This window comes from Somniosus microcephalus, chromosome 25 (assembly GCF_052327205.1).
Source record: "Somniosus microcephalus isolate GS21.2 chromosome 25, FLI_Smic_1.0, whole genome shotgun sequence".
Classification (NCBI taxonomy): domain Eukaryota; kingdom Metazoa; phylum Chordata; class Chondrichthyes; order Squaliformes; family Somniosidae; genus Somniosus; species Somniosus microcephalus.
The window spans coordinates 27,250,709-27,278,299 of record NC_141011.1 but is presented as its reverse complement, the minus strand read 5'-3'; the positions used below and the strand labels follow the sequence as shown (position 1 = coordinate 27,278,299).

General features: G+C 46.4%; 1 protein-coding gene across 1 annotated transcript in view; it reads right to left on the bottom strand.

The window, feature by feature from the left end:
• Positions 1–8,367: 8,367 nt before the first annotated feature.
• The window catches only part of tmem51a (transmembrane protein 51a), a 55,417-nt gene continuing 36,193 nt past the window's right edge, over positions 8,368–27,591 (bottom strand). Inside the window, exons 2-3 of the mRNA XM_085966936.1 lie at positions 26,182–26,660; positions 8,368–12,611 (exon numbers count right to left, since the gene is read on the bottom strand). Coding sequence (XP_085823062.1) covers positions 12,203–12,611; positions 26,182–26,501 — 729 coding nt within the window. The 5' untranslated portion in view covers positions 26,502–26,660 and the 3' untranslated portion in view covers positions 8,368–12,202. The remainder of the gene's footprint in view (positions 12,612–26,181; positions 26,661–27,591) is intronic.

Here is a 27,591-nt window from a genome sequence, read left to right as displayed (position 1 = left end):
CACCACCTCTGGTGGGTCAGTGCTGCAGGTGGGACAGGGACGGTGATGGAAGAGTCTGGGACTTTGGCAGAAAGGTATGATTCTGTCAGGCTGTTGCTTGACTAGTCTGTGGGACAGCTCTCCCAATTTTGGCACAAGTCCCCAAATGTTATTGGAGGAGGACTTTGCAGGGTCGACTGGGCTGGGTGTGCCTTTGGCATGTCCAGTGCCTAGGTCGATGCCGGGTGATCCATCCGGTTTTATTCTTAGTATACTTCTTTGTTTGGTACAACTGAGTGGCTTGCGAGGCCATTTCAGAGGGCAGTTAAGAGTCAACCACATTGCTGTGGGTCTGGAGTCACATAGGCCAGACCAGGTAAGGACGGCAGATTTCCTTCCCTAAAGGACATTAGTGAACCATATGGGTTTTTATGACAATCCGGTAGTTTCATTGTCACCATTACTGATATTAGCTTTTATTCCAGATTTATTTAAAGAACTGTTTTGAACTCACGTCTCTGGATCATTAGTCCAGGTCTCTGGATTACTAGCCCAGTAACATAACCACTATGCTACCGTTCCGATGAACCCCCTCCCGCCGAAAGATAAATTACACAAAACCCCAGTAATTCCTCACACGAAGTAGAGTTGATACACTCTGTGCGGATAGGTCCACAGCACAAAACCACTCAATTAGTCATGAAGTTATCAATTTCACTCAGACAAACTCCAAAGAGAAGTCATGTGGGAAATAAAGATGTCCACACTTACTCAGGACTGGGTTACAGCATGTAAAAAAAAAAGTAATAGTGAAAATTGTGTTTAGAAGATGAGGGAAATCTTTGATGCACTGCGTACCGACTGCCAGTGCTGCGTCTGTCCTGGGGCAGCTTGATGCAGTCACCAGCTCCTGAGAATGGAAACAAAGCTCCTTTCACCATCAAAGATTTCCCTCATCTTCTAAACACAATTTTCACCATTACTTTTTTTTAAACATAAATTGTGATTCAGGATCCCTGCTGTGAGCTCCAGTCAGTGCCGAGTAAGCTAACCTCAGCATAGTCCCAAGTCACAGCTCCTGATCACCTTCCAGTCGCTCCTGCTGTAAAGTGTGCCTGAAGACATGAGCGGTCTTGGCTGCGATGCCCTCCGCAGTTGAATAGCCCGCTGGAACTCACTCGGCTCACACAAGAATGGCCAGTTGGGTGAGGTGCCAGAGGTCAGCCGTCACCCGCGGCACCCAACCCCCATCAAGAGTCAGCACCCCCGGGAGAAGGGAGATGATCATTAAAAAAATCAACCCTACAGAGGCAGAGAATGCTCCCTGAAGGGAAGGAGAAAATGTCCCTCCAATCTGCTCTCGGCTGCCCTCTTGTGCTCAGCTCGACAGCAGCAGCAGCGGGTCGGATGAAGGTCTTCAGCATGTTTTAGTTTTGGTGCAGATCTCCTGCTGTCCCGTTTTGGTCCCGGCCATCCAATTTTTGAATGGGCTTTCTGAAAGTGCTAAAATGTTTATCTGGTATCATGAGACTTTTTCTCCTGAAAATAGAAATCAATTTTTCCTCCCTTTTTCCTTAACTTGCACTTATACGGTTCCTGTAAGCGCTTCACAGAGGCGTAATCGAGAAAAAAATGGACACCGAGCCAAGGGAGATGAGGAGGGGTGCCTAAAAGCTTGGTCGAAGAGGTGGTTTTTAAGGAAGGTCTTAAAAGGTGGAGGGAAAGGCCTAGGTGGCTGAAGGCATTGCTGCCAATGTGGAGGGAAGAGATGCACAGGAGGCCAGAGTCAGGGGAGTGGGGCGGTCACTGTTGCAGGGCTGGAGATTAGAGATAGGGTGGGGCAAGGCCAGGAAGGGATTTAAACACGACGATGAGAATTTTTAATTTGGGGCGTGAGTGAACCGGGAGACAACGCGAGTCAGTTGAGGACGGGGCTGATGGGGGCGGCAGAGTTTTGGACGAGCCGAGGTTTACGGAGGATGGAGGATGGAATGCCGCCCAGGAAAGTGTTGGAATAGTCGTCTGGAGGTGACAGAAGTATGGAGAGTTTCAGCAGCTGATGCAGGAGTGAAGGCAGGTGATGTTATGGAGGTGGAAGCACATGGTCTTTGTGATGAAGACGACAAGGCTGCGAATAGTCTTTTTCACTCTTAGACAGTGGTTGGGGAAGGGGTGGCATGAGTAGAGTTTGTGATGGGGGATGGGGGGTAAGAACATAAGAAATAGGAGCAGGAGTCGGCCATTCGGCCCCTCGAGCCTGCTCCGCCATTCAATAAGATCATGGCTGATCTTCTGCCTCAACTCCATTCACCAGCCCTATCCCTTGATGCCCTTACTAGTCAGAAATTTATCGACTTCTGTTTTGAATATACCCAATGACTGAGCCTCCACAGCCCTCTTGAGGTAGAGAATTCCAAAGATTCGCCACCCTCTCTGTGAAGAAATTTCTTCTCATCTCAGTCCTGAATGGCAAAGACGATGGCTTCGGACTTCCCAGTATTTATCTGGAAGAAATTGTGTGGCGGTTCCAATGATGCGGCCCTCCCTGTAGTGATTGCAGAGAGTAAGTGTATCTCCAGTAATCGCAGGGCCTCGTGCCTGCAACATCCCAAGCTCCACTCTCCAGGGGCATCAGCTCACAGAATCGCACCTAGTTGTATTAGTTACAAAAAGTGATGATTCTGAACACATTTAACAAACAAACAAAGAGAACTCACGCTACGATCCCATCCTCCTGCCAGTTCGGCTGTTGGGACTAGGCAACAGCAGTTACGTGGAAAAATGTGTCCAGACAGGATCTGAATTATACGCCGCTCTGAGCACCAGTACATCAGCTGAATCTCACAACTCACTAATGTTCGTGAGACCCCAGCGTTTCAGTCCGCTCTCTGACTCAGATGTTCTACCAGCAAGCAAACAGAACTGAGGGAAAAAAAAACTTAAAATGTTACTAAATCCTCCGGCCTAACTGGATGGCTGGGACTTGACTGTTCCAGCAGGCCAGTCCAGAGAAATACATTGAGGGTATTTCAGTTCCAGCAAGATGGCCCTATGAAATGGACATTCCACATTTCCTTGTGTTGCTTGCCCGGTGTTTAGGGATTGCGGAGAAGTCACGTTACTGCTGACAATTAATGATTAATCAGTATTCAGAAAGTTACAGCCCTACCCTTTACACACACACACACACACACACACACACACACACACACACACACACACACAGATTAGTGCTTAGGCAGGTTAACAGAGCATATTTGACAAGAGTTAGGTCATGGCTGGCTGTACGATTCCCAAACGTCAAGTCATGATAAATACGGACGTGGACGACATTCGGACCACCCTTGCTCATCCACAGAAAAACCTACAGAGGCCCCATTAAAACCCAACTCTGAAATGATTGAGCTTTTCGCCTCCAGTCCCTTACCCAAGAATCCATTCCAAGCATCAATTGCTCTGTGTGTGGAGAACTTCCAGACATCGCTCCTATATTTATCTTTTGTCTACTGGAATCAGAATCCCCTTATCCTACTGCTATTGTAGTCTTCCAGATTTACTTTTTCTGACACTATTCACTCTATAGGCTCTTCTATAAAAGGGCCCCTCAGTCATCTCCTTAAGGCTGAAGGGCCCAGTAATAAAGCAAAGCACACAAGTTGTATATTTATTCATCCAATGAGAGGGATTTAGTAAGGCTGAACACATTCCCAATGTTTCAATGTTGTTGATGTGATCGAGCTGTATTTGTAATGGGCAGGGCAGCATGGACAAGGACAGTGCACCAAGGCCTGACCTCCGTGCTCCTGGGCTAGAGAGGAGGGGGTCAGCCAGGGTTTCTGGTCCCGATTGCCACCCAGAAGCACCCGCTGGAAAGGGCATGGATGCGGACTTTGGGAGGGGGCAGAATTGGGCTGGTCTCTTGATGATGCCGCCCCTCCCTCACCACGGTAGAATTACCTGCCAACACACACTGTTCAGCCTCAAAGAAAGAAGTGCCATTTGGGCGAGAGGCCAGGAGGCATTCAACAACCGTAAAACCCCACCTCAACCAGAGTCAATGCACCAGGTCTTATTGTTCATGTAATTTGTGAATAGAATGGCAATAGATTGGGAAAAGGGGAAGTGCAATGAGACCTGGGTGTCCTTGTGCTCCAGTCGCTGAAGGGAAGCATGCAGGTGCAGCAGGCGCTTAAGGCGGCAAATGGTATGTTGGTATTCATAGAGAGGATTCGAGTACAGGAAGATGTCTTGCTGCAGTTGTACAGGGCCTTGGTGAGACCACACATTGAGTATTGTGTGCAGTTTTGGTCGCCTTATCTGAGGAAGGATGTTCTTGCCCTGGAGGGAGTGCAGCAAAGATTCACCAGACTGATACCTGGGATGGCAGGAATGACGTATGAGGAGAGATTGGGTCGATTAAGCTTATATTCGCTAGAGTTTAGATGAGAGGGGATCTCTTTGAAACTTACAAAATTCTAACAGGACTAGACAGACTAGATGCAGGAAGGATGTTTCCGATGGCGGGGGAGTCCAGAACCAGGGGTCACAGTCTAAGGATAAGGGGTAAGGGGTAAGCCATTTAGGACTGAGATGAGGAGGAATTTCTTCACCCAGAGAGAGTGGTGAACCTGTGGAATTCTCTACCACAGAAAGGCAGTTGAAGCCAACTTATTAAATATATTAAAGAAGGAGTTAGATATATTTCTGAAGGCTAAAGGGATCAAGGGATATGAGGAGAAGGCAGGGACAGGGTACTGAATTTGGATGATCAGCCATGATCTCTAAACGGCAGAACAGGCTCGAGGGGCCGAATGGCCTACTCCTGCTCCTATCTTCTATGTTTCTAGTACCTTTAGGCACGTTGGCTATCCAGACAATTGAAGCACAGAACTTGGTGTGAAACAGAGCAGGAATTGGCTGGTTTGATGCCTCATCTGTGCTTAGTTAATTGAATCTAAATTTGGCTCTGGTGCGCCTGGACCGAGGGGAGGGGTGGAGTTGGGTTGGGGAGGGGTGGGTGCGAGAGGAACGCAGGAAAATCAACCAATGTGCTCACTCCTGATGTTTGTCCAGCTGAAAGACGAGTGCTTCTGGAGGGTGCAGAATCGGGCTCGGTTATGATGCCCACATGGTTGATTAGCCTACGCTCACCATCTGGCCTCACACATCAATTGTGGGCAAGCCCTCAGAGAGCTGCTGCCACCTGTGGAACCAGACCCTAGCTGGAATCGGCACCTTCATGAGGGGAGAAAATTGGAGAGAAATTTATTCAAAAAAATCGTGCGTTAAATGTGGTACAAATTCTGCTTTGCAGTTTATCATAAAGCTCGCAAAAATAGACAGGATGCACCGCCAATTTTTTTATATATATATATACACACACACACACGTAGGATCCCAGAGCAGAGTAGCAATGGGCAGATTAACCCCCTTAATGATGACATGGGAGTGGCATATGACAACCGAGTACACGGTTACTGTAAGGAAACTGTAAGCACTGGAATTCTGTTAACCAAGAATATACTACACAAAGGTTTGACAATTGTAAAGAGAAAAGACAGGTTAACATTTTGGATATTAGCCTCTGATACGCCTTAAAAAAGTTTAACTCTTCTTTCCTCACTGACAGACCTCCTGTGTATTTCCAGCTTTTACAGCCTTACAATTACTTGAGCACATAAAGCTAGGCTGACACTCCAGTGCAGTGCTGAGGGAGTGCTGCACTGTCGGAGGTGCCGTCTTTCGGATGAGACGTTAAACCGAGGCCCGGTCTGCTCTCTCAGGTGAACATAAAAGATCCCATGGCACTATTTCAAAAAAAGAGATGAGCTATCCCCGGTGTCCTGGCCAATATTTATTCCCTCAACCAAAATCACTAAAAAAAAAATTCTGGTCATTATCACATTGCTGTTTGTGGGAGCTTGCTGTGCGCAAATTGGCTGCCGCATTTCTTACATTACAATAGTGACTACACTTCAAAAAGTAACTCATTGGCTGTAAAGCGCTTTGGGACGTCCGGAGATCGTGAAAGGCGCTATATAAATGCAAGTCTTTCCTGAAGGGGAAAATAGTGGCAATTCCTTGCAGTACCCAGTGTTTGCCATTAGATGTCAATGTCCCAGCAGCCAAGTTTCTGCTTCAGATAATGGCCCAGAAATTCGGGTCTCCACGGGCGAGTACGCACGGGGTACTCACCCGTGGGCCCGATGGAAGTGCCAGTTTCCTGCATGCACGAGAAACCGGCACTTCCGTTCCTCTGAACGAAGAGGTTCAGAGGTCGAACGCTTGCGCAGGGGAGGCTGCGCGTGCGCATCAAACTTCGTGTTTTTTTTTTATATACAGGTTTTCACGGGAGGGTAAGCCTGCAGAATTTAGAAATGTAAAAAGCAGGCGTAAGGCCTGCTTTTTACAAGGTAAGTGGTGAATTAATTAAAATTAAAACATTTTTTCCCCACAGGTTTATTATTTTTAAATACTTTAAAGCAAGGTAAGTTTATTTTTAGCCCCGTTAGAATATAAAATTATTTTTTCAAACATTTTAATTATTGTTTAAAATAGTTAATGTAATTTATAGTTTATTTAAAAAATGTGATTTTTTTATTTTTAAAAAAAATTTATTTGAAGGTTTAGTGCTGTTTTGGGGCCGTAGTATTTATAAGTCTTGACAGCACTTCCTGTCAAGACTTATGAATGGAGCATTCCCTGCTCCGATTGGCTGCCCATGGCCCACGTGATCCCAGGGGACGCATCGAACTAACTGCGCCCCTGGGATACGCAAGCACTGCGCGCCGGCAGCTGGACCAGGCCCCGGATCGGAATTCCACGGGGCCCTACAGCTCAACGGCCAGCGCGCAAGGTAAGTGCAGATCGGGGGCTTGCACCCGCGGGAAGCCCCCGGCCCGAATTTCTGGGCCATGATAATATTTCAGAGCAATAAAGTAAGGAAATGACACCTCCCCTGGAGGCCACTCACCTTTGCCTCTGGAACCTCGCTTCAAATCCAGGCCAGACAGCTAGGATGAAAGCCATTGTTGTCTGCTAGCTGTAATGATCCTAAATGAAGGTTTGAGGAGCTCTCAGTGCGAGCATGCACACAGCACAAAACATAAGAAATAGGAACAAAATAGGCCACTTGGCCCCTCGAGCCTGCTCCGCCATTCAATAAGATCATGGCTGATCTTGGGCTCAAAGCCCGCTCCCCATATCCCTTCACTCCCTTAGCTTGTAAAAATCCATCTCCACCTTAAATGTATTTAATGACCCAGCCTCCACAGCTCTCTGGGGCAGAGAATTCCACAGATTTACGACCCTCTGAGAGAAGAAATTCCTCTTTACCTCAGTTCTAAAAGGGCGACCCTTTATTCTGAAACTATGCCCCCGAGTTCTAGATTTCCCCACGAGGGGAAAACATCCTCTCTGCATTTACCTTGTCGAGCCCCCTCAGTATCTTATATGTTTCAATAAGATCACCTCTCATTCTTCTAAATTCCAGTGAGTATAGGCCCAACTTGCTCAGCCGTTCTTCAGAAGTCAACCCCCTCATCTCAGGAATCAACCATGTGAATCGTCTCTGAACTGCCTCCAATGCAAGTATATCCTTCCTTAAATAAGGAGACCAAAACTGTACGCAGTACTCCAGGTGTGGTCTCACCAATACCCTGTACAGTTGTAGCAGGACTTCCCTGCTTTTATACTCCAACCCCCTTGAAATAAAGGCCAACATTCCATTTGCCTTTTTGGATTACTTGCTGTACCTGCATGCTAACTTTTTGTGTTTCATGCACAAGGACCCCCAGGTCCCTCTGAACTGTAGCATTTTGTAATCTCTCTCCATTTAAATAATAATTTGCTTTTTTATTTTTCCTGCCAAAGTGGATAACCTTGCACTTTCCCACATTATACTCCATCTACCAATTGTTTGCCCAATCACTTAGCCTGTCTATATCCCTTTCTTTGAGTCCTCTGCACAACTTGCTTTCCCACCCATTGTTGTATCGTCCACAAACTTGGCTACATTACACTCGGTCCCTTCATCCAAGTCATTAATGTAGATTGGAAATAGTTGAGCAAATTGGAATTGTAAATAGCAAAAACTGCAGCCCTTTTCACAATAAAAAGAAACTTTCAAATGATGCACCAGAGTGAAATATTGTACCTTACACAATAACCCAGCCACCTGAATCCCAGTTCTCCCAGAGACAGACTCCTGGTTGTACAGTCTCAGTTTCCAGTCTTCTCAAAATATTTAAACTTCAGCAATAAATGCCAAGCCCCTCCTCAACCAAAAAACACAGACAGTCCCATAGAACCGATAGAGAGCGCAGCAAGGCACTGTACAATGGGCAAGTCCACGCCAAGGTTCGCAATCACAGAACTCTTACACATCAGAATTTTCCATACATTTTTATTAATGAATAAATAATGAGAACTAAAAGAAACTGAACATTTCTTCCATCTCCAGTCATTTAAAAAAAATCACACATTCAACTCACCCTCGCTCGGTTCAGAGCTTGGTACAAAAAACACAAACCAGTTCAAATTAAACCAGCAACAAACGAGCAGAGGCTGGCTTTACAAAGTCCATGCATACCGCCTGCAATGGGTCGGGTCGCATCGCATCGCATCAGATGGCAAAGTTGGAATTTCACACGGATTGCTAGTGGGGAAAGAGGTTTCCCGTTGGGGAAAAATTACCACACTGGTGCAGGATGGAGCACTCTTCTGGAAAAGAGGTGAGGGAGATTTATGTTGCAGACAACACGTGTAACTCCTCCTGACTTGGGAGTCCAGGGTGGAGTTTGGCTGGGGGAAGGGAACGGGACAAGGAGGGGCAGTGTTCCATTCGCCAAGGCAGACACTGGTGAGCTTTCGCTCAATTGAAAAGTGCACGTTAAAAACTGCTCCCATTTAGAGTTTATTCAGAGTGGAGGAGAATATTCTGGGGAGGGGGTGGGGGAAAAAAGGAGAAATATTTTCAGCCTCGAACTTTATCAACACTTAAGTTTACAACATTTCTTCGCCCACCCAGGTAAAACCGAGTTTCTTTCCCCCACCTCGTAGCAGCAGGAATCCTGCAGTGATCCCGCAGAGACCTGCAGCGGCAGAGTCCCAGCCAGATAAGCGCTGCACTAGTGACATTTACCAGTGGATTACACCTGGAGCAGGAACCTGCCCCCTTTCGAGTCCGGAACACCAAGAGGTCAGAGCCAGTCTGCCCCAAAGGTCAAGTCACACTTCCTCTCAGAATACTTCAGCCCAAAACCGATCGCCCAACGCTCCAGAAGATTCCCATCCCACTTCCAACTCAGCCAATTCCTGAAATAGGCCACCAGTTCCCAGAGAGACATATTAGACAGGATATTAAAAACACAAATAAATAAATTTGAAAAATTTCCACCGCAGTCCAGTTAAATCAATGATTCAGTACAAATAAGTGAATTAAAATAACATTTACAAATAAGGATTCTCGAAGGTTGCCAGTCAACTTAATTGAGAGAATCAAAAGTCAAGGGACTCCCGACAATTGGATCAGAGTTTTAGATCATCCGTGGGTCTTGACGTGTTGCGATAGGAGTGAACAGGTTGAAATCTGGTCCACTGGAATAGACGAGGTTCGAGTAAAATGGGGTGTGAAATTTCACACTTCAATTATGGAAAAATAAATCGAATACAATTCCGAATTCCGTCCTTCCAAACTTGAACCGTATCCCGGAGACCAGTCTGAGCAGTCCAACATTATAGGGTGAAGTACATTAGGACGGGTGCAGTCCAGGATGATGAATTAAAGTACCACACAAGTGTCGACATAGATGGGATTTTCCTGAAGTGCATCAATATTAATATGTTAAGCTTGGTAGCCACTCTGAGCCAGCCCTATAATTACATGTAGCCCAAGCTCAACGTGCCCGAGAGGTGATGAACGATGTTGGTCCTGTGCTGCAGTGATGTGGTTGGGTGCTTTGGAATTCAACAGAATGGGAATGACTAGGGAGAGAAGACAACTCATGCAAATACTGCTCGTGAATTATCCTAAAACGGCAGTGTAGTTACTGCCGTTCAATCTTAAGCCTCCGCAAAATGCGGAGTCAGAGACCAGAAATAGTCAGAAAAAAAAAATAATCAATGAAACTGGACACATTTGCCATGGTAAGCGAGCTACCGACTGATCACCAAAAATTAGTGCTGGGAGAGGGGAAGAAAGCTGCCATTAAAAAGAGGGGCGCAGTCAACATGCGACGTTCTTCTGTTAGCACAGTGCACGAGACCAACAGATTTTCATTTTTATATATATGAGAGAGACCCAGCAGACTCTACATTCAGCAGTGGTGGAAAATGGGCAGTATCACACAGGCCGCCAGTTATACACCCTGCCAATGCTCCCTTCTAAGCTGCCCGTGCGGTAATCTGCAAAGTCCTGCGCAGGCCGCTCACAAGCTTTTACATTGGAAATACCGCCCAAGCACAGAAACTTAAAGGGACTGCGCACTGAAATAAACAGGCGGCGCACAACACAGTGCAGCCTGTAGGGAACACTGCACCCCGCCCCATTTCTCTCTCCACTGGCAATGGTTGGGAAAATGGGACGGGTGGAATCTGCTATCGCCAGTTTTCCACCAGCGCCGAATGTCAATTCTCGGTTAGTCTCGTGAATTTTTATTAAATGCTCGGATATCACACGACACTGCAAGCATGGTTTAATTATGGTGGAGAGGGGCAATGTCCTCTTCAGAAAACATCCATTTTTCTCCATAATTAGTGACTGCTCAACAAATCGCAGGCGTTGGAAAAAGCGAGGTCTCTATGACAATCTGGCTTTGGTCGAAGGTTGCTGATTGGAGAATGAAGGAGACAAGACATTCTTCAGTTTCTCACCAATAGACTCCCATCCACCCCACGGGGCAGTCACTATTCCCAATGTTCTCGTTCAGTGTAAATTTTGGTCCAGTTTTCTCTGAATTGTTAAGGGGCCAGAGTTCATTGCTCACGGGACCCATTTAGAATTGGTGCTTCAATAATTTCAGACCAAGCAAGTGCGACATCTGTGTGCCATCTCCCCACTGGCAGTGGAATTATACGGCCATTTCTCTGTGGGTCAGCTGGCAGAATCCTGAAGCACTGATGCCGCACAGTGAGTGAGGGCAGCTGGTGCCTGGTCATTGCACTCCCACCGCCCAAGCGCCAAGCATAGATGCTCCTAGAGGCTAGGAACGTGCTACCGTTAAAATGCTGCATGTTTGGAATGCTCTCCCATTAAATCCAGGCTTACGGGACAGAGATTGTTGCCGCCATCATTTAAGATTTTATTTGTGGATTATTTATTCCGAGCAGCCATCCCTTTTTGAAACTGTTTTAACAAGTTACCCGCCTAACCAGCTTTGGACCAAACTCATTCCTTTACATGTAAATCGATCAACTCATTTCACAAAGAGGTAGAATTTTTCAAATAGAAATCGCCCTTCTCACTGGATTCTGATTGGATCTGAAACCAGTACGGGAGGCGATTTACCCTTAAACCACTTGATTCAAGTGGAGTGCCTTGGAAATCAGCACAGCCAGTGCGCGCAGTTAGCACGATCCCTCTCCTCCAGCCCTCTCCCCCCATTCTCCTGAAGGCACCAACTCTTCCTGGGGTACTAGTTCTATAGGAGCCAGAGGCTCTCCAGTGCTGCAGCCAAGCGGCCGCTCTTCAAGTCGGCAGGTTATTGTAAACGCAAAAGCAGGGGGTGGGTCTGTGCAGGCCAACGCTCGGCAAAGCTGCACCGCTGGCAGACGGTTGCCCTCGGAGACGACTGGTGACAAACCACCTCCCAGTAAATGTGGCTGGGCAACTCCCCACTTGCCTTGCACCAAGCTCCACTAATGGTGGGGGCTGCTGTCTGTGAAGGCAGTGGACAGGGAAGAACTGAACTGGGGGGGTTGGGATAGAAGGAAAATGGAGTAATTCATCCATCCATCCGGTAGGCCCATTAATTCCAGACTCTTGGGATCTGCATCAAACTGGCGGAGTGTGTAAGTAACGTACTTTCATGGAGAGAAATGGGACGACAAACTTGTAGGAACCTTAAACTGCAGAAGTAATTCCTGAAGCTGCAGCACCCGGGACATACAGAGAAAGTGTTCGCATTTGCAAAACATGCGCACAGATCAGGTCCATCAGATTCTCAAGAGACACGGTCGATATTTAGAGAGTTACTCGATCAGCTGCCTGGACATTGGTGCCAACTCAGGATGGCTTTAGGTTTGCGAAGCTTTTCTCCACGCCGTCCTCGTACTGTGGGGGAGGGGTGAGCGGCTCCAGGTTAACAACGGTACTGTTCGCGGTGTTTAGATGGATTCTGAAGTTCTTGAGGTGGGATTTGTCCGATAGAATCCGGCGAATCTTTTTCGAGCTGAATCGTCGGCCAGGGCGAGAAGAGGGCGCCTCGTTCCTCGGCTGCCCGCCGACTCCCGCGCTCGCGGCCACGGTCGAGGGCGGCGCCATGTCAACCTCGACGAGCGACTCGTAGGATGGAAGGGAGACCATGTTTTGCTCCCCCTGACCCACACCAGGTTCTTCCACCTGCTGGATGGCGTGTCCTTGCATGACCTCGTCGTAGCTGGGCACAGCCAGCGTGGTGTTGTTGTCTAAGTCTCTGTAAAAAGGAGAAAATAATCATGTTGTTGAAACGGATTTTTTTGGTCCTCAATCTGGTTCAGTACAAACACTGAGTCGAATACTGGTTTAGTTCAACAGTTGTTTTATTCTGTTGTCCCGGGAGACTTACTCTGATACAGCACCGTTCTGACTCCAGCAGAGTCTCGACAGGTTCCACCAGAGCAAGCAATCTTTCATACAGTGGGTCACATTATTATACTTTACTTTTGAAAAGACATTAACACATCGTACATTCTACACCAATCCCGAGCGAGGCATGTACACAGTTTAAAGTGATGTCCTGGCCTGGCAGTTTGAAATAAAGAAGTCACAGTTCACTGAATGGTTTATAATATAGAAAATATGCAGGTAATGGTTTCACGATCACCTAATCATTATGGTAATGCATGGTAATGTGTTTTCGGATCGCCTTTTGTCAGTATACCCTTTGCACTCCACCCTACATTGTTCCACCAGCAAGGTGTGACATCGTGGGTGCCAGCCATATTAGCATTTTACTTCCTGCTGCCTTCAGTTTCTTGAATTAACATGATCATCTCTCACAATATGCAAGTGACTCAGCGATGTCGACATTGCACCACCATTTTAGGCTAACAGGGTCCTCCATTTTAGGTTGGCAGGGTCCTTGGCCATGCGGAGCGAGTTGTTACCTTATTTTTGCATTCTATATTCTCATTCCCCCCTTTTATCATTCCATGATAACCATCTAAGGTACCCTGTGATTCTGGGCTTCATCCTACTGGTTCATCTCTACTTTATTGAGTCTATTATACTCCTCCTCCATTAATTCTTTCTCGACTTGCTCCTTTAACATCTCACTCGCTTCACCCTCTATACTTGGTAGTTCAATTTCCTCTGATGCTGATTTCCTTTTTTAATAGTCCATTACAGAAGTCCCATTTAGTCACGTTCCAGGATCCGAAAGCTTTAAGATTCTTGTCTTTGTACTGGAGAATATCTCTTCGGCACAGGTGGACGGTTTTTCCAGGTGTGATTTTCTTGCATTTCTTCAGTTGATTGAACGCCCCGCCCACGAGCAGGATAACGCTCAGAAGCAGTAATAAGGTCCTCATCTTGATCCTCCATGATCAATCAATGCAACTTATTAGTTATTAATCTGGAAAACAAACTGCTTACACAAGATCCAAAGTTAAAAACTTAAAGCTAAAATTTTAAAAATTAAAAATTAGAAATCGTATAATAAGTATAATAAAAGTAGGATTTTGGCAGGCCAAAACAATCCAAACACAACACCAGACCTCGTAAAACTGCAGTCACCTTTATCAAGGCCGAGCGTGAGTTCTGTAGTCTCTTATCAATTAAAATAAAATTAATGATTGTTCGTAAAATCTACTCTATACTGTACTGAAATCTACTGATTATCTCCCCCCCTTTTGATTGGTTTCTCCAATCAATTTACAATGGTGGAAGTGCACCCATGCGCTTCTTCCCTCGACCTTAGCTGCAGTCGGGGTTGTTAGTAAGACCTGATATGGACCTTCCCACCTTGGATCTAGACTTTTACGAGTCCAGTTCTTAACCATCACATACGAACCTGGTTCAATTTTTAGAGAACCAGATAAGTCAGGAAGTTCACCATATGCAGCACGGACTTGTGAATGCAGCCCACGTAAAACCTTAGTAAGAGCCAAGACATAGGTCGTCATTTCTTCAGTCATATGGTGAAAATGCACCGTTGTAGCAGCATTTTGGTTCCAGGGAGTCTTGAGTGGTTTACCATAGATAATCTCAGCAGGGGTAAGTCGTGCTTTACCCGCGGGTGTGGTGCGGATCTGAAAGAGAGCCACAGGAAGCAATTTCAACCAGGTTAAGCCGGTTTCGGCTACCAGTTTAGCAAGTTTGTTCTTCAGAGTCTGATTGGTTCTTTCGACAAGTCCTGCAGCCTGTGGTCGATAAGCACAATGCAATTGCTGATGAATGTTCAACTGGCTACAAAGTTCCTTGTTCACTTTGGCAGTGAAGTGAGGACCGTTGTCAGAACTTAACCGAGTTGGAATACCATACCGAGGTATGATCTCTCTCAGCAATACCTTAACAACAGTAGAGGCTTTATTGTCTGTGGTTGGTTATGCCTCGATCCATTTACTAAATACATCTACAATGACAAGTACGTATTTGTAACACTGACATCTTTCCAACTCAATGTAGTCCATTTGCAGGGTCTCAAAGGGACCCTCCGGTAAAGGGGTTTTTCCCCATTCGCAAGACACTCCCTTTCCAGGGTTGTGTTGTTGACAAGTCAGGCATCGATCGCTAATGTTCTGTGCTATTGCTTGAAGCCTTGGATGCCACCAAGTACTTAGAAGCACATCACTCACTGCCCTGGCACCACAATGAGTTGCAAAGTGTACACATTCAATAACCCAAACAGCTAGCTCATCAGACATGCAAGTCTGTTCCGCGGGAGTAGTCCAGAGTTTTGATAAAGGGTTATATACACATCCCAATTCTCCCCACAAATGCTTATCACTATTAGGAGCGTCCTCCTGCAACTTAATCACCTCTTGGATGGTTGGCATTAGTTTTTCCGAGGTAGACTGATTCTTGTTGGAATTTTTAGTCTGCCTCATAATTCGGGGCACAATCATTTGGTGACTCCTAGAAGCAATTTTGGCCGCCTCTATATCTACTGGGTTTTGGCCAGTGGTATGGGCAGAGCATTTAATCACAGCTATCTGTTTGGGGAGTAAAAGGGCTTGCAGGAGGTCTGAAACTAACTGACGGTGTGAGATCGGACTGCCCGAGGAGGTTAGAAATCCTCTATTTTTCCACAATTTTCCAAAGTCGTGAACTACTCTAAAGGCATATCTAGAGTTTGTATATACATTGATTCGTAATCCTTCTCCCAAAGTACAAGCTCGTATGAGAGCAAACAGTTCGGCTTGCTGGGCAGAAAAAGGGGATTCAAAGGCTGCTGATTCTAAGGTGACACCTTCCTGATTTACAATTGCATAACCAGAAATTCGTTTTCCCATGTCATCAATTGAAGAACTGCCATCCGTATACATGGTAATACCGGGATCCGTAATAGGAGTGTCAAACAAATCAGGTCGGACTGAGGTATCATCCTTAATGAGGTGTAAGCAATCATGGCTTGGTTCATCACTCTCGGAAGGCGGGTTTGCAATGAAACTGGCAGGGTTGATAATGCTACAGTGTTTAAATGTAAGCCTAGGATTGTTCAGTAAGTATATTTCATACTTATTTTGCCTGGCGGTAGTCAGGTGTTGGGTCTGCAATTGCCCCAGTAACGCAGTGACTGAGTGACAGCTATACACAGTAATATCCTGCTGAAGTGTCATGTTAGCGGCTGACTGTAGACTGTTGTAGACGGCTGTAAGGATCTGGGTGCAATAGGGATGTCCTAAAGCTACCGGATCCATTTTTGATGAATAATAAGCTACCGGTCGATGCTTATCTCCATGCTTCTGGGTCAGGACTGCTGTTGAGCAATCGTTTATTACTGTGCAGTATAACTGGAATGGTCTATCATACAGGGGTCGTCCCAGGGCTGGTGCTTGGACCAGATCCTGTTTTAATTCCTCAAATGCCTGCTGTGCCTCTAGTTCCAGCTCAAACTCTCCCTCTTTAGCCGTGTAGGGAGTCAGATGTTTGGTTAATACTGCAATATTAGGTATCCACTGTCGACAATAATTAACCATTCCCAGCCACTGTCTGACTTGTTTGGCCGTTTTAGGGGCTGGTGTCTCGCATATTGGCTGTATTCTACTGGTTTCCAGACTGCGGTTCTCTGCTGATAACATAACTCCAAGAAATTTAACTGTCTTCTTAGCCACTACTACTTTAGCTGGAGATACCACATATCCCAATTCTGAGAGATAGTTCAACAACTGAATAGTGTCCTCTCTGTTACTTAGCTCATCAGGGCTGGCAATGAGAAGGTCATCCACATACTGGATCAGATTAGAGCCACGATTTAATGTCAGTGTCTGTAATTGCTGTTGAAGGCACCGCGAAAACAGGGTGGGTGAATTCACAAAGCCCTGGGGTAATCGAGTCCACGTATACTGCTGGCCATTGTACGTGAAGGCAAAAAGGTATTGGCTAGTAGCGGCCAGTGGCAGGGAGAAAAAGGCATGCTGGAGGTCGACTACCGCAAAAACTTTAGCATCAGCAGGTATCGAGGCCAAGATGTGTGCTGGATTAGGTACCAGTGCATGAAGTGGCTGAACAATTGCATTTATTGTTCGTAAATCCTGCACTAGGCGATACTGGTCAGGCTTACCAGTTTTCGGAACAGCTAGGATGGGTGTATTACAACTGGATTGGCATGTTACCAAAATCCCCTGCTCCAACAATCCCTTAATGAGTCTATCTATACTCGGAATAGCTTGCTGCTTCAAAGGGTATTGTCGTACCGTTGGCAAGGTCACATTTTCCTTCACTGGGATCTCAATGGGTTGTATGCCGGTTAGACCTACATGCGTTGGGTCTTCGGCCCATACCTGGGGATTCACATACTCCAGTATATCTTTCCCTACATGACGGTGCACCACTGTCAGGCTAGGCTCAGGGTTTTGGTAAAATTGGACCATCAGATCTCCGGGTAACTGTTGCGGCTGGTGGCATTCAGGGTTTGCCTGATCGATCGCTCGTTTTACCATGGGCCCCAAATCTTTGGCGTGGAAAGACTGGTTAACTTCCCGCGTGATATGAGGGGCCACTGTCGAAGGCTGCTTCCACAAGTGTAAGGGGACCTGCACAAACTCTGCTTTTCCCTCAGGTCCAGTTACTACAGCCTTGAGGTAGATTGTCCATTCCGTACCTTCCTGATTTTTAAAATACTCCTCAAGGGTCCTATCCTTTCCACTTCGATCATATGCCAGTGTCACATGATAGGAGGATGCATTGAGGTCGAGTGACCACCATTGAGGTGTAGTCGAAACATAACATTGCCTTTTATTTGCCCAATGTCCGATTGCTATTCCTTCATCACCACAATCAAGTTTGAGTTGGAATGCACATAGTAAGTCTCTGGCCATTAAATTGCAGTCCAAGCCGGTAGTGATTACAAATTGGTGGGTTGCAGATTGATTTTTGTAGGTCACCTGAACTGGTTCTGACATAGCATACTTGGTCCTTTGACCTTGGAAGCCTGATAATTCCTGGGTCTTGTTGGATCGGGGAAGTTTAAGGTCCGATTGGACAGAGGACATGGCGGCTCCAGTGTCTACTAAAAAGGGGTACCATTGATCCTGGATTTGCAACATTAATAAGGGTTCTTGGGCCGACTGTGAACTGCTGGTCACTAGATTAGCTAGTCAATTCTGTGGGAATGGATTATTCTGGGAGAAATTGGTATATCCTCCCCTGCCTCTAGGTCCTCCTCCGTTTCTTCTCCATCCTCCCCTGCCTCTCCTAGGTGGGTCTCCAGAGGCTAAGGATGGGCAGTCTCTGACCCAATGTCCATCCTTTCCACAGTTATAACACTGCCCTTGTCTTTGACCTTGGTATCCCCGTCCTTGTCCTCTACCCCTTCCTCCACCTCCGTAATTCTGTTGTGGAGTGGCGTAGGGTTGGCCGTATGCAGTAGCATTGAAGCCGTTTGGATGAGGGTAATATCCATAATTCTGAGAGTCTACCCCTCCAGGGTTACAGTATTGAGGTTCCATCTGATACCCTGTCTTGTCTATCGTGTGTGGTTGAATTGGGACTTCCTTCACGACATATTCTGTTTTTACTGTCTTCTGGGGTTGGTTCCCCTAACCTTTACTCTCTTTCCAATGATACTTTACGGCTCTAGCCATTTGAGTTGGAGTATTTTCTGCCCAGTTCATATTATTGGTTTTAACGGCTGTCGCCACAGCAGCCGGGAGACAGTTCATCAGAATGTCGCAGAATTGGGGTGAATTGGCTCCTGCTTGGTAATTGGTGTCCCCTGACTGTCCCTGATAAACCTCACAGAATCTTTCCAAAAATTCCTCAGGTCCCTCATCTTTCTTTGGCTTAGTATCTAGGACATTAGATATATTGATAGGTTTTTGGAGTGTAGCATTGAGTGCTGCAAACATGCGTCGCTCCCTATCAGCTGTGAGGGCGTGGACGGCCTCTAAAGCGGCATGATTAGGGTGAGTCAGGCGTTCCAAAAATCTAGTGTGTTCGGAAGGAGTTAGAACTTGTTGAATCAAAGCCCATAGATCTCGGGAGTCTGCATTGTACACCTGTATCGTGGTTCGAAGAAAGTCCACAAACCTAGCCGGCGCCTTTTTCCTGTCTGGCATACCGGTTAGGATAGCCATTATCTCATTAGGTTTCCAAGGGAAAAATACATCTATGGTGGGGTTGGCTGCGGCAGCCGCTGCATTCGGGTTTGGCATTGTTCTTACCGGCAGATTTCTGGGCGTTCATTTTGGTTTAGTAAGGCTAATTTCGGGTTCTGAGTCGGAACTGTTTAAGGGTGAAAGGTTGTCTTCAGAATCAGTAAGGTCACTACATGAGTCAGTGTCATCTGCTTTTGCTGGTTTATGTTGTACTAATTGTCTGGGTCTACGTTTCTTCTTCTGCCAATTCAGACTAGGGGTATTCCCCGGTTTCACGTCTTTCTTGGGATTTGTTGGATCTTTCGATCGGGTTCGACAAGCAACAGGGTCTATATAAACATCAGAAATCGGCGTGATTGGGGAGTGACTTGGGACAGTAAGGGAGGGTGTCGGTGGACTGGTAACGGATGTAATAGGGATCAAGCCAGTCTGATTTGTAAGAGGTTGGTCGGGATAAATGTTATTATATTGGGGTGGCTGAGGAGGTGGCGTGGTAGGAGTTCTAATTGTCCAATTGTTTAAGTCCTCATCTGTTCCGTCTCCCTCTTTCAACCTAAGGCCAACCATTGAACTACGTAGTTCATTTTTATCCTTTTTATCTGGCGCCATTTCAGATTTTGACCTTTTCTCATGTGCACATTCTTTCTTAAGTATTTCAATGGGTTTAGGATTTCCTCCTTCGGTTAACTTTATTCCTAACTTAACAGCATTCTCTTGCCAGCTGGCTAATAGGGAACTGTCTTTAATTTCTTGGCAATACTGTCGCCAGAGTCCAATTAGTTTCTTAGTCTTACTTCCCATATTCTTTTTCCAAATCACTTCTTGAGCTTGTTTAACCGTTTCTAAGCTTTTGGGACCCCCTAGTGGCCATTGTTCGCTGCCTAACTTTTTATTTAAACCCCCTGAGAGTTGTCTCAATTGTTGGGCTTTGTCCGGGTATTTGTCACATAAGGTTTGTAAGGCACTGCCCTCATCACTTGTGGTATCTAGGTAATTACCCATGGTTCTCTTACACTAAGGGTTCTTTTTCAGGATTCGAGTTACTTTTTGCACGTGTCTTATATATTTCACGGATACCGGCACACAAAATGAAACGCAACACTACAATACTTACAATACTTAGACTTAACAAAAACACAGTACAACACTTAGACTTAACAAAAACACAGTGAGTCGTCTATAGTCAAATAGTAATTTTAGCCTCTGTCACCGCCTGGTACAGGTATTCTTAGCCTAATTATTCAAATCGTAAATTTAGCCTCTGTCACCGCCTGGTACAGGTATTCTTAGCCTCTGTCACCACCTGGTACAGGTATTCTTAGCCTAATTATTCTACTTATACGACCCTTATCTTGCACTCCCCGAGTACAAGTTGCTATAGCTCTAGAGTCCCCGACTCTCTCTTTTTACTTTCTTTCAAGTATTCCTTTTCTCTTTCTTTAAAATCACTTATCTACTTTTTAGTCCAATCGCAGCCTGAGCGGGCCAAGTGAAATACGAGGCCGGCGCTTTACCCGACTTGGATACTTATTTCCTAAGTTTACACAGTATTCGCCAGATTGACCCAGATCTCGTCGGGACACCACACAAGAATTAGCGAGTGGCAAAACTTTTATCGGACTTACGGATCAGAGGAAAACCGAAGTGGTAAATTTAAACATACTCACTCCGGGGGCCCATTTCCTCCTCTCACGTCCAAAACTAGTTCGGCTCTTAATTTCGCGAATTCTCGGTGATCGTCCGTTGAGATCCCACTTCTGACACCAAATGTTGAAACGGATTTTTTTGGTCCTCAATCTGGTTCAGTACAAACACTGAGTCGAATACTGGTTTAGTTCAACAGTTGTTTTATTCTGTTGTCCCGGGAGACTTACTCTGATACAGCACCGTTCTGACTCCAGCAGAGTCTCGACAGGTTCCACCAGAGCAAGCAATCTTTCATACAGTGGGTCACATTATTATACTTTACTTTTGAAAAGACATTAACACATCGTACATTCTACACCAATCCCGAGCGAGGCATGTACACAGTTTAAAGTGATGTCCTGGCCTGGCAGTTTGAAATAAAGAAGTCACAGTTCACTGAATGGTTTATAATATAGAAAATATGCAGGTAATGGTTTCACGATCACCTAATCATTATGGTAATGCATGGTAATGTGTTTTCGGATCGCCTTTTGTCAGTATACCCTTTGCACTCCACCCTACATTGTTCCACCAGCAAGGTGTGACATCGTGGGTGCCAGCCATATTAGCATTTTACTTCCTGCTGCCTTCAGTTTCTTGAATTAACATGATCATCTCTCACAATATGCAAGTGACTCAGCGATGTCGACATTGCACCACCATTTTAGGCTAACAGGGTCCTCCATTTTAGGTTGGCAGGGTCCTTGGCCATGCGGAGCGAGTTGTTACCTTATTTTTGCATTCTATATTCTCAATGTGAAGTGGTTATCTGGAACAGGTGTGTCCAAGCTACAGCAGGAGGCCACAAGGCACATGAGCCCAGGTAACTCAGGCCTACTTTGCTTATATTTCTTATTCGCTGGCTTGTCCTGAGCATTTGGAAAGGGCTGCTGTCACATTCTGTTGGGTAAATCCGAAACCACGATCCCAAGATCTGTTGGTATCCGCAATTTGCGATATATGCAAATTAATGGGAACATTGGTTTTAAACTTCATACATCCCATCGTGCCCCCCCTCCCCCCGCCCGAGGCTTCATCCGCGCAACCCATAAGACAAGAAGGTTGGACACACCTGGTGCAGTGGATACACAACTCATTTCCGTATATGGGCACCAGCTTCTAAATGGACCCACACAGCTGCAGCTCTCGCTCCAATACAATGTTATTTCAGCCCTTCTAAGTTTTCTCCTCTCCCGAAGGTACTGCCCCTCCAGTGCCTACTCTTGCACGTATTGACTGGCTATTCCACTGGGGGGGGGGGGGGGGGGGGGGCCCATCGCCACCGCACATTCTAGCAGGGGTCCCTAGAGTGGGAACTTTGGTTGATTAATGCCTTCCACAGCCCAGAGAGGCAGAGACCAATTGCAGCACCCATACCGGCTAAAGATTGGCTCAGCATAAAAGCGGTTTTCTGTGCCAGTCAGCTCCCACAGTGTGTGGTCTCACGTAATGGCAGAGAGAGAGAGTTAGAGCCAGGTCTTCCTTGCCACCGACCTTAGTTAATGTGGTAAATTTAATCTGGCTGCCAGCAGCACAGGACTTGGTCTGGGAGCTGATGCCACTAGACCACCAATCAGAATCGAGGGAGAAAGTGAGGGGGAAATAGGAAAGAGATGAACGGATAAAGAAGTTGCATTTAGAGAGTGCATTCCACATCCTTGGTACATCAAAGTGCTTCATAGTCAGGAATTATTTTTGAAGGACAATCACTTATGTGGGCAAATGCAGTAGGTGATGTGCACAGCAAGATCCCACAAACAGTAATAAGATGACTGACAGTTGATCTGTTTTCAGTGGTTGTGGAAGGAATGCAGACCAGAACACCGGGAGAGCTTCCCGCTCTTCAAACAGTACCCCCACGGGATCTTTTACAGCTACCTGAACAGAGGGGGCTTTGGCTTAATGTCTCAAAGTCAGCACCTTCCACAATGCAACAATCCATCAGTACTGCACTGCAGTGTCAGCCCAGATTAAAAGTGCTCTGTGGGAGGCTTAGAGGCAAGAGAGCTACCAATGAGCCAAGCCAACTTTTAAGCAGAATATAAAAGAGCTGCCAGCTGTGGCTCAGTGAGTGGCACCCTCGCCTCAGTGAGTCAGAAGGTTGCGAGTCCCGTTCCAGAAACTTGAGCACATAAATCCAGGCTGACCCTCCAGTGCAGTGCTGAGGGAGTGCTCCACTGTCGGAGGCGCCGTCTTTCAGATGAGACGTTAAACCGAGGCCCCGTCTGCTCTCTTAGGTGGATGTAAAAGGTCCCATGGCACTACTGGAAGAAGAGCAGGGGAGTTCTCCCCGGTGTCCTGGCCAATATTTATCCCTCAATCAACATCACAAACAGATTATCCGATCATTAGCACATTGCTGTTTGTGGGAGCTTGCTGTGCGCAAATTGGCTGCCGCATTTCCCACATTACAACAGTGACTGCACTTCAAAAAGTACTTCATTGGCTGTAAAGCACTTTGAGACGTCCAGAGATCGTGAAAGGCGCGATATAAATGCAAGTCTGTCTTTCTTTCACTGATACAGCTGACAGCATTTGCAAAACCGATCGCGAGCGTGTTTTATTGTTAATCAAAACATAAATAATGAATTCCATCAGGAGTGAAATGGTTTTAGAAATAGAATTTTAGTTTCCAATTTAAATTTTAGAAATGTCAAGAAAGATTAAAAAATGCACAGGCAAAATCAGTAACGCACAGACTTCACCAGCAGACATCAGTCATTCCCATCAAGTGTCACTCGACTGAAACCGTGCAACAGATAATCTGCAAACAGTGCCAGGTTATTCACTAGCGCCAAGCTGAGCACAGTTGGAAAAAAAACCTACCAGTCATCAAGTTGGGTATCTCAATGTCAGCGTCACACTAGGATTGACAGCATGAATGAATGAGAGCAAAGAAAGAGAGCGAGAGAGAGAGAGCAAAGAAAAAGAGAGCACGGAGAAAGGGGAAAAAAAAATAAAAAAACAGAGGCTTCATGAAATATGTCATGCTGTTTGAGTAACTAATTATACTCTGGGGTCTGGATGTGAAAAAGTTTTTAAAAAAGATAAAGTTGAGGGTTCCAGTCAACAAGCAGAGAATCAGGTTACAAATATGGAGAATTGAACCTCAGAAGCAACGATTCCCAATGACCCCCGAGCAGGTTCTCCTGAGTCTGAGATCAATTTCAAAAAGAAGCCAGTGTTTGTTGGAGAGGCGGCACATTAAGAGAGTCAAATCTGGTGAAACATTTAATTAAGAGGTGATAAAAATCAATCAGTGTAAGAGGACTGTAACAGCCCCCATCAATGGCTCAGTGGGCGATTACACCAGCTGGTGTGGAACTGAGTCACAGACCAAGGAAATCCCAGATTCAATCCCTCGTCTGGGCCCAGTTAAATCTAGTCTAATCTAGTCGAACGGAGATAACTGAAGATTGCAGTCAGTAATCAGAGCTAACCTGGTGCATTACAGAATATGGGCTCAAGTTGTCGATCAGATGTAAACCCTTTCCCCAGTTACTGGTCAAAGTGCAGCCACAACTGACGCACGAGTTTATTGCACCAGGTCTCACTCACACAGGCACTCCCATTTGCTGCGTGCCTGCACATCATCGACCCACCGAGTACCTGAGGCAGCATAGCGAGGGCAGTGGGTGGGTACGGACAACAGGGCCACCAGCCAGCAACACAATGAGGTGGGGAGAAAATGATGTGCGAGTATGTTGTTATTTACGGTGGCTAAAAATCAACCTTCCCACATATTACGGGCATCTTTATCCTGAATGGTTTCCCCATTCCTTCTTCAGTAGGTGCTGACTCAATTCTACAGACAACGGTAGCCCAAAAGGTCCGTTCTTCACGTGAGCTTAGATAATGATCGTCGGGTGCCCATTCTACCACAGGGAACATCAAGGTCAAACCGGATCCTGATACACACCCACACACCTTCCAGCAGGAGTCACTGGATGGCAATCAAGAGCAGGAACCCTCCCAGACCCAGAGTGTGGAGGTCTCTGGGAGCACCCACCCTGGCTGAGGTCCGGTCACCAGAGTACAGATTAGGGATTGAGCCTGGGAGCGGTTGCTCTGTGGGTACTTTAACATGCAGTCCGACCACACAGCCAGTGAACATGGATTCAAAGTATCTCAACTGAAACTTCTCACAGGAAGTGAGTCAGTGGCACATCATGTGCAAACGTGCCAAGCGTACACAGGCTCTTGCCTACAGAGTTACCACCTTTGTACCAATTTTCGCCCCTCCTTGCTCAGGTGCGGCGAAGGAAGTAAAAAGACGGTAGAAATAGCATAGCCAAGCCTGATCTTATCCATCTAGATTCCACATGTGTAGTTTCCAGCAAGTCACTGGATATTGATTACTCACCCGTGAAGTGCCTTGGGACGTTTGTCTACATTAAAAGGCGTTATATAAATACAGGTGGTGGTGGTTGTTGTTGTAGTGACCAGGAGCAAGAACCCTGCTCGACTTTCTGCCTTCCCCAGCCCAGGGGAACCGAACCTCTACACAGACTAAGAATCAAAGTTCGGACCTTCCTGTTGTGTGTGACTAAACTGCACATCAGGCAGGAAAAGATGAAAATTGACACATTTCCTAAAACACTGGTTCACAAGCCAGCAGTGGCATCAGGCTTTGGGGAACAAAATGGTTGTCGGCATCACTAGGATTAGAGGGGCATCGAGGAGAATTTTTTTACCACCCAAAGGGTGGTGGGGGTCTGGAACTCACTGCCTGAAAGGGTGGTAGAGGCAGAAACCCTCACTTTTAAAATGTACTTGAAGTGCCATAACCTACAAAGCTACGGACCAAGAGCTGGAAAGTGGGAGTAGGCTGGATTGCTTTGTCGGCCGGGACAGACATGATGGGCCGAATGGCCTCCTTCTATGCCGTAAATTTCTACGATTCACTAGACATTTTTCATCACACCCCCTCAGCACTAGCTGCAACCGTGGTACACTTTTAACCGGTCTCATTTGCTTTCCTGGTTTCTTCTCTCTTGGCAATTTCTGGGACTCCATCTCGGGCCTTCTGTCTCAGGATCTACTTCTCCAAACCACCACCCCCCCGCCCCCCCCCCCCCCCTAGAAAAGCTCAGGCGGCAAAAAGAGTGCATAACCGAGTCACGCGGATCGAAAGATGCCCGAGTCACGCGGATCGGAAGATGCCAGGTTTCTGCCAATGGTGCGTACGGAGTTAGCGGATTCTACTTGGAGCACTACAACCCGCCCGAATGTCCCTGGACTGAGACAGGAGGGGAGGGGTGGAAAAAATAGTAGAGAAAAGGGCACTTGGCTCCTGATTGCTACTGAGCAGCCACCGCGAGTACGTGGACGTTGGACCAGAGGAGAACTGGGTGAGGCAATTATGGCCCCCAGTTGGAAAATAACCAGGCCACAGTCTTGTTTCACATAATTAATAGCCTGTTGGGTATGGTACCAGGGGTGTATGTAGATTAGGACTCCAGCAAGCGTTCGGACCTTCAGAAGAGGAGGGAGGGGGCGGAAGAACAGGGGAAGATGGACAGGGCATTTTAGGTAGGTAAAAAAAAGTGCACAACTGACCCCGCTGGTAACATGGTCGACTCGCACTGGACATTCACCGCCTCCGCCCGCGTTCTGCGTCTCTTCTTCTCACGGACGCTCAGACAGATCGACAGCAGCAGCAGGGCGACTCCTCCAGCACACAGTATGTAGGACACCTGGGACACTTTGTTCTTCGATTCTTCAACAGCCGGCGAGCTACTGTTCCCACCATGAGTCATGTTGCCCTTGCCAAATCCCGGCACGACGCTCCAGACCATCATGATGATTCCCAGGGCGAGCATGCCAACTCCCAAGGCAGTGAGAGCATACTGAGAGCCACTGGAATTTTCAGAGGCCATGGACACTCATGTACAGGAAGACCTCGGGATCCAACGTGAGGGTGCGACCTTCCAGGGTCACACTTCCTCCATTTCAAGCCGCAAACAAACTGAAAGGAAAATCACTTCACTGGAAACGAGATACGTCGACAGATTTACTTCAATCCTCACAATTTGAACCTGCGAAAGAAAAGACATTTGCATTAGAAAAGAAAGAAGTTGCAATTATATTGCGCCCTTCACCTCCACAGGACGTCCCAAAGAGCTTCACAGCCAATGGATTACTTTCCAAAGCTTAGTCTCTCATTATGTCGGCAAACGCGGCATCCAATTTTCACACAGCAAGGTCCCGCAAACAATAAATGAAGGACCAGTTAATTGGCTTTTGGTGGTGTTGTGCAGGGAGGAATGCTGGCCAGGACACAGGACTCCTCGCTTTTCTTCAAATAGCATCATGGGATCTTTGAACAGACAGCCGGGGGGTTTCAGGTTAATGTCTCATGCGAAGGACAGCACCTCTGACAGTGCAGCACTCCCTCTACACTGCGTTGGGAGTGGCAGCCTAGATTATGTGCTCATGTTGATGGAAAGGGGCTTGAACCTACAAACCTCTGGCTCAGACCAACTGAGCAAAGCCGACAAACACAAATACTGAAGACTTTGCTGCAATACACCTGGGTTGACACCTTATTTGGAGGGGGGGGGGGGGGGGGGGGGGGGGAGAGAAGGACTGGCCTTATCTAATCCTGGGAATTGTTATCTTAATTGAGCAGTGCAAATCCAAGAGGTATTTTAATCAGCCCAACAATCTTTTAATTTATTTTTCATTTGATCCAGGAGTACTTTTATACCACGGCATTGACAGGGAGTTAAATTGAGACGATGTAGCTTAATGTGATAAACATGAAGATACAAATGATGCACAGTAGGGCACTTATAGATGTCAAGTCTTTTATATCCTTTCTACTACTATTCAGTGCAGTTTGGAGAGAGAGTGTTCATAAAATAAAGTTTTATGATCTTTGTGTCCCCCGTCCAATCATGGTTCATGCTCTTCAGATCTCTCTTCAACTCCTTCGGTACCGTTCCCCCAGCTGAGCAAACAACAACT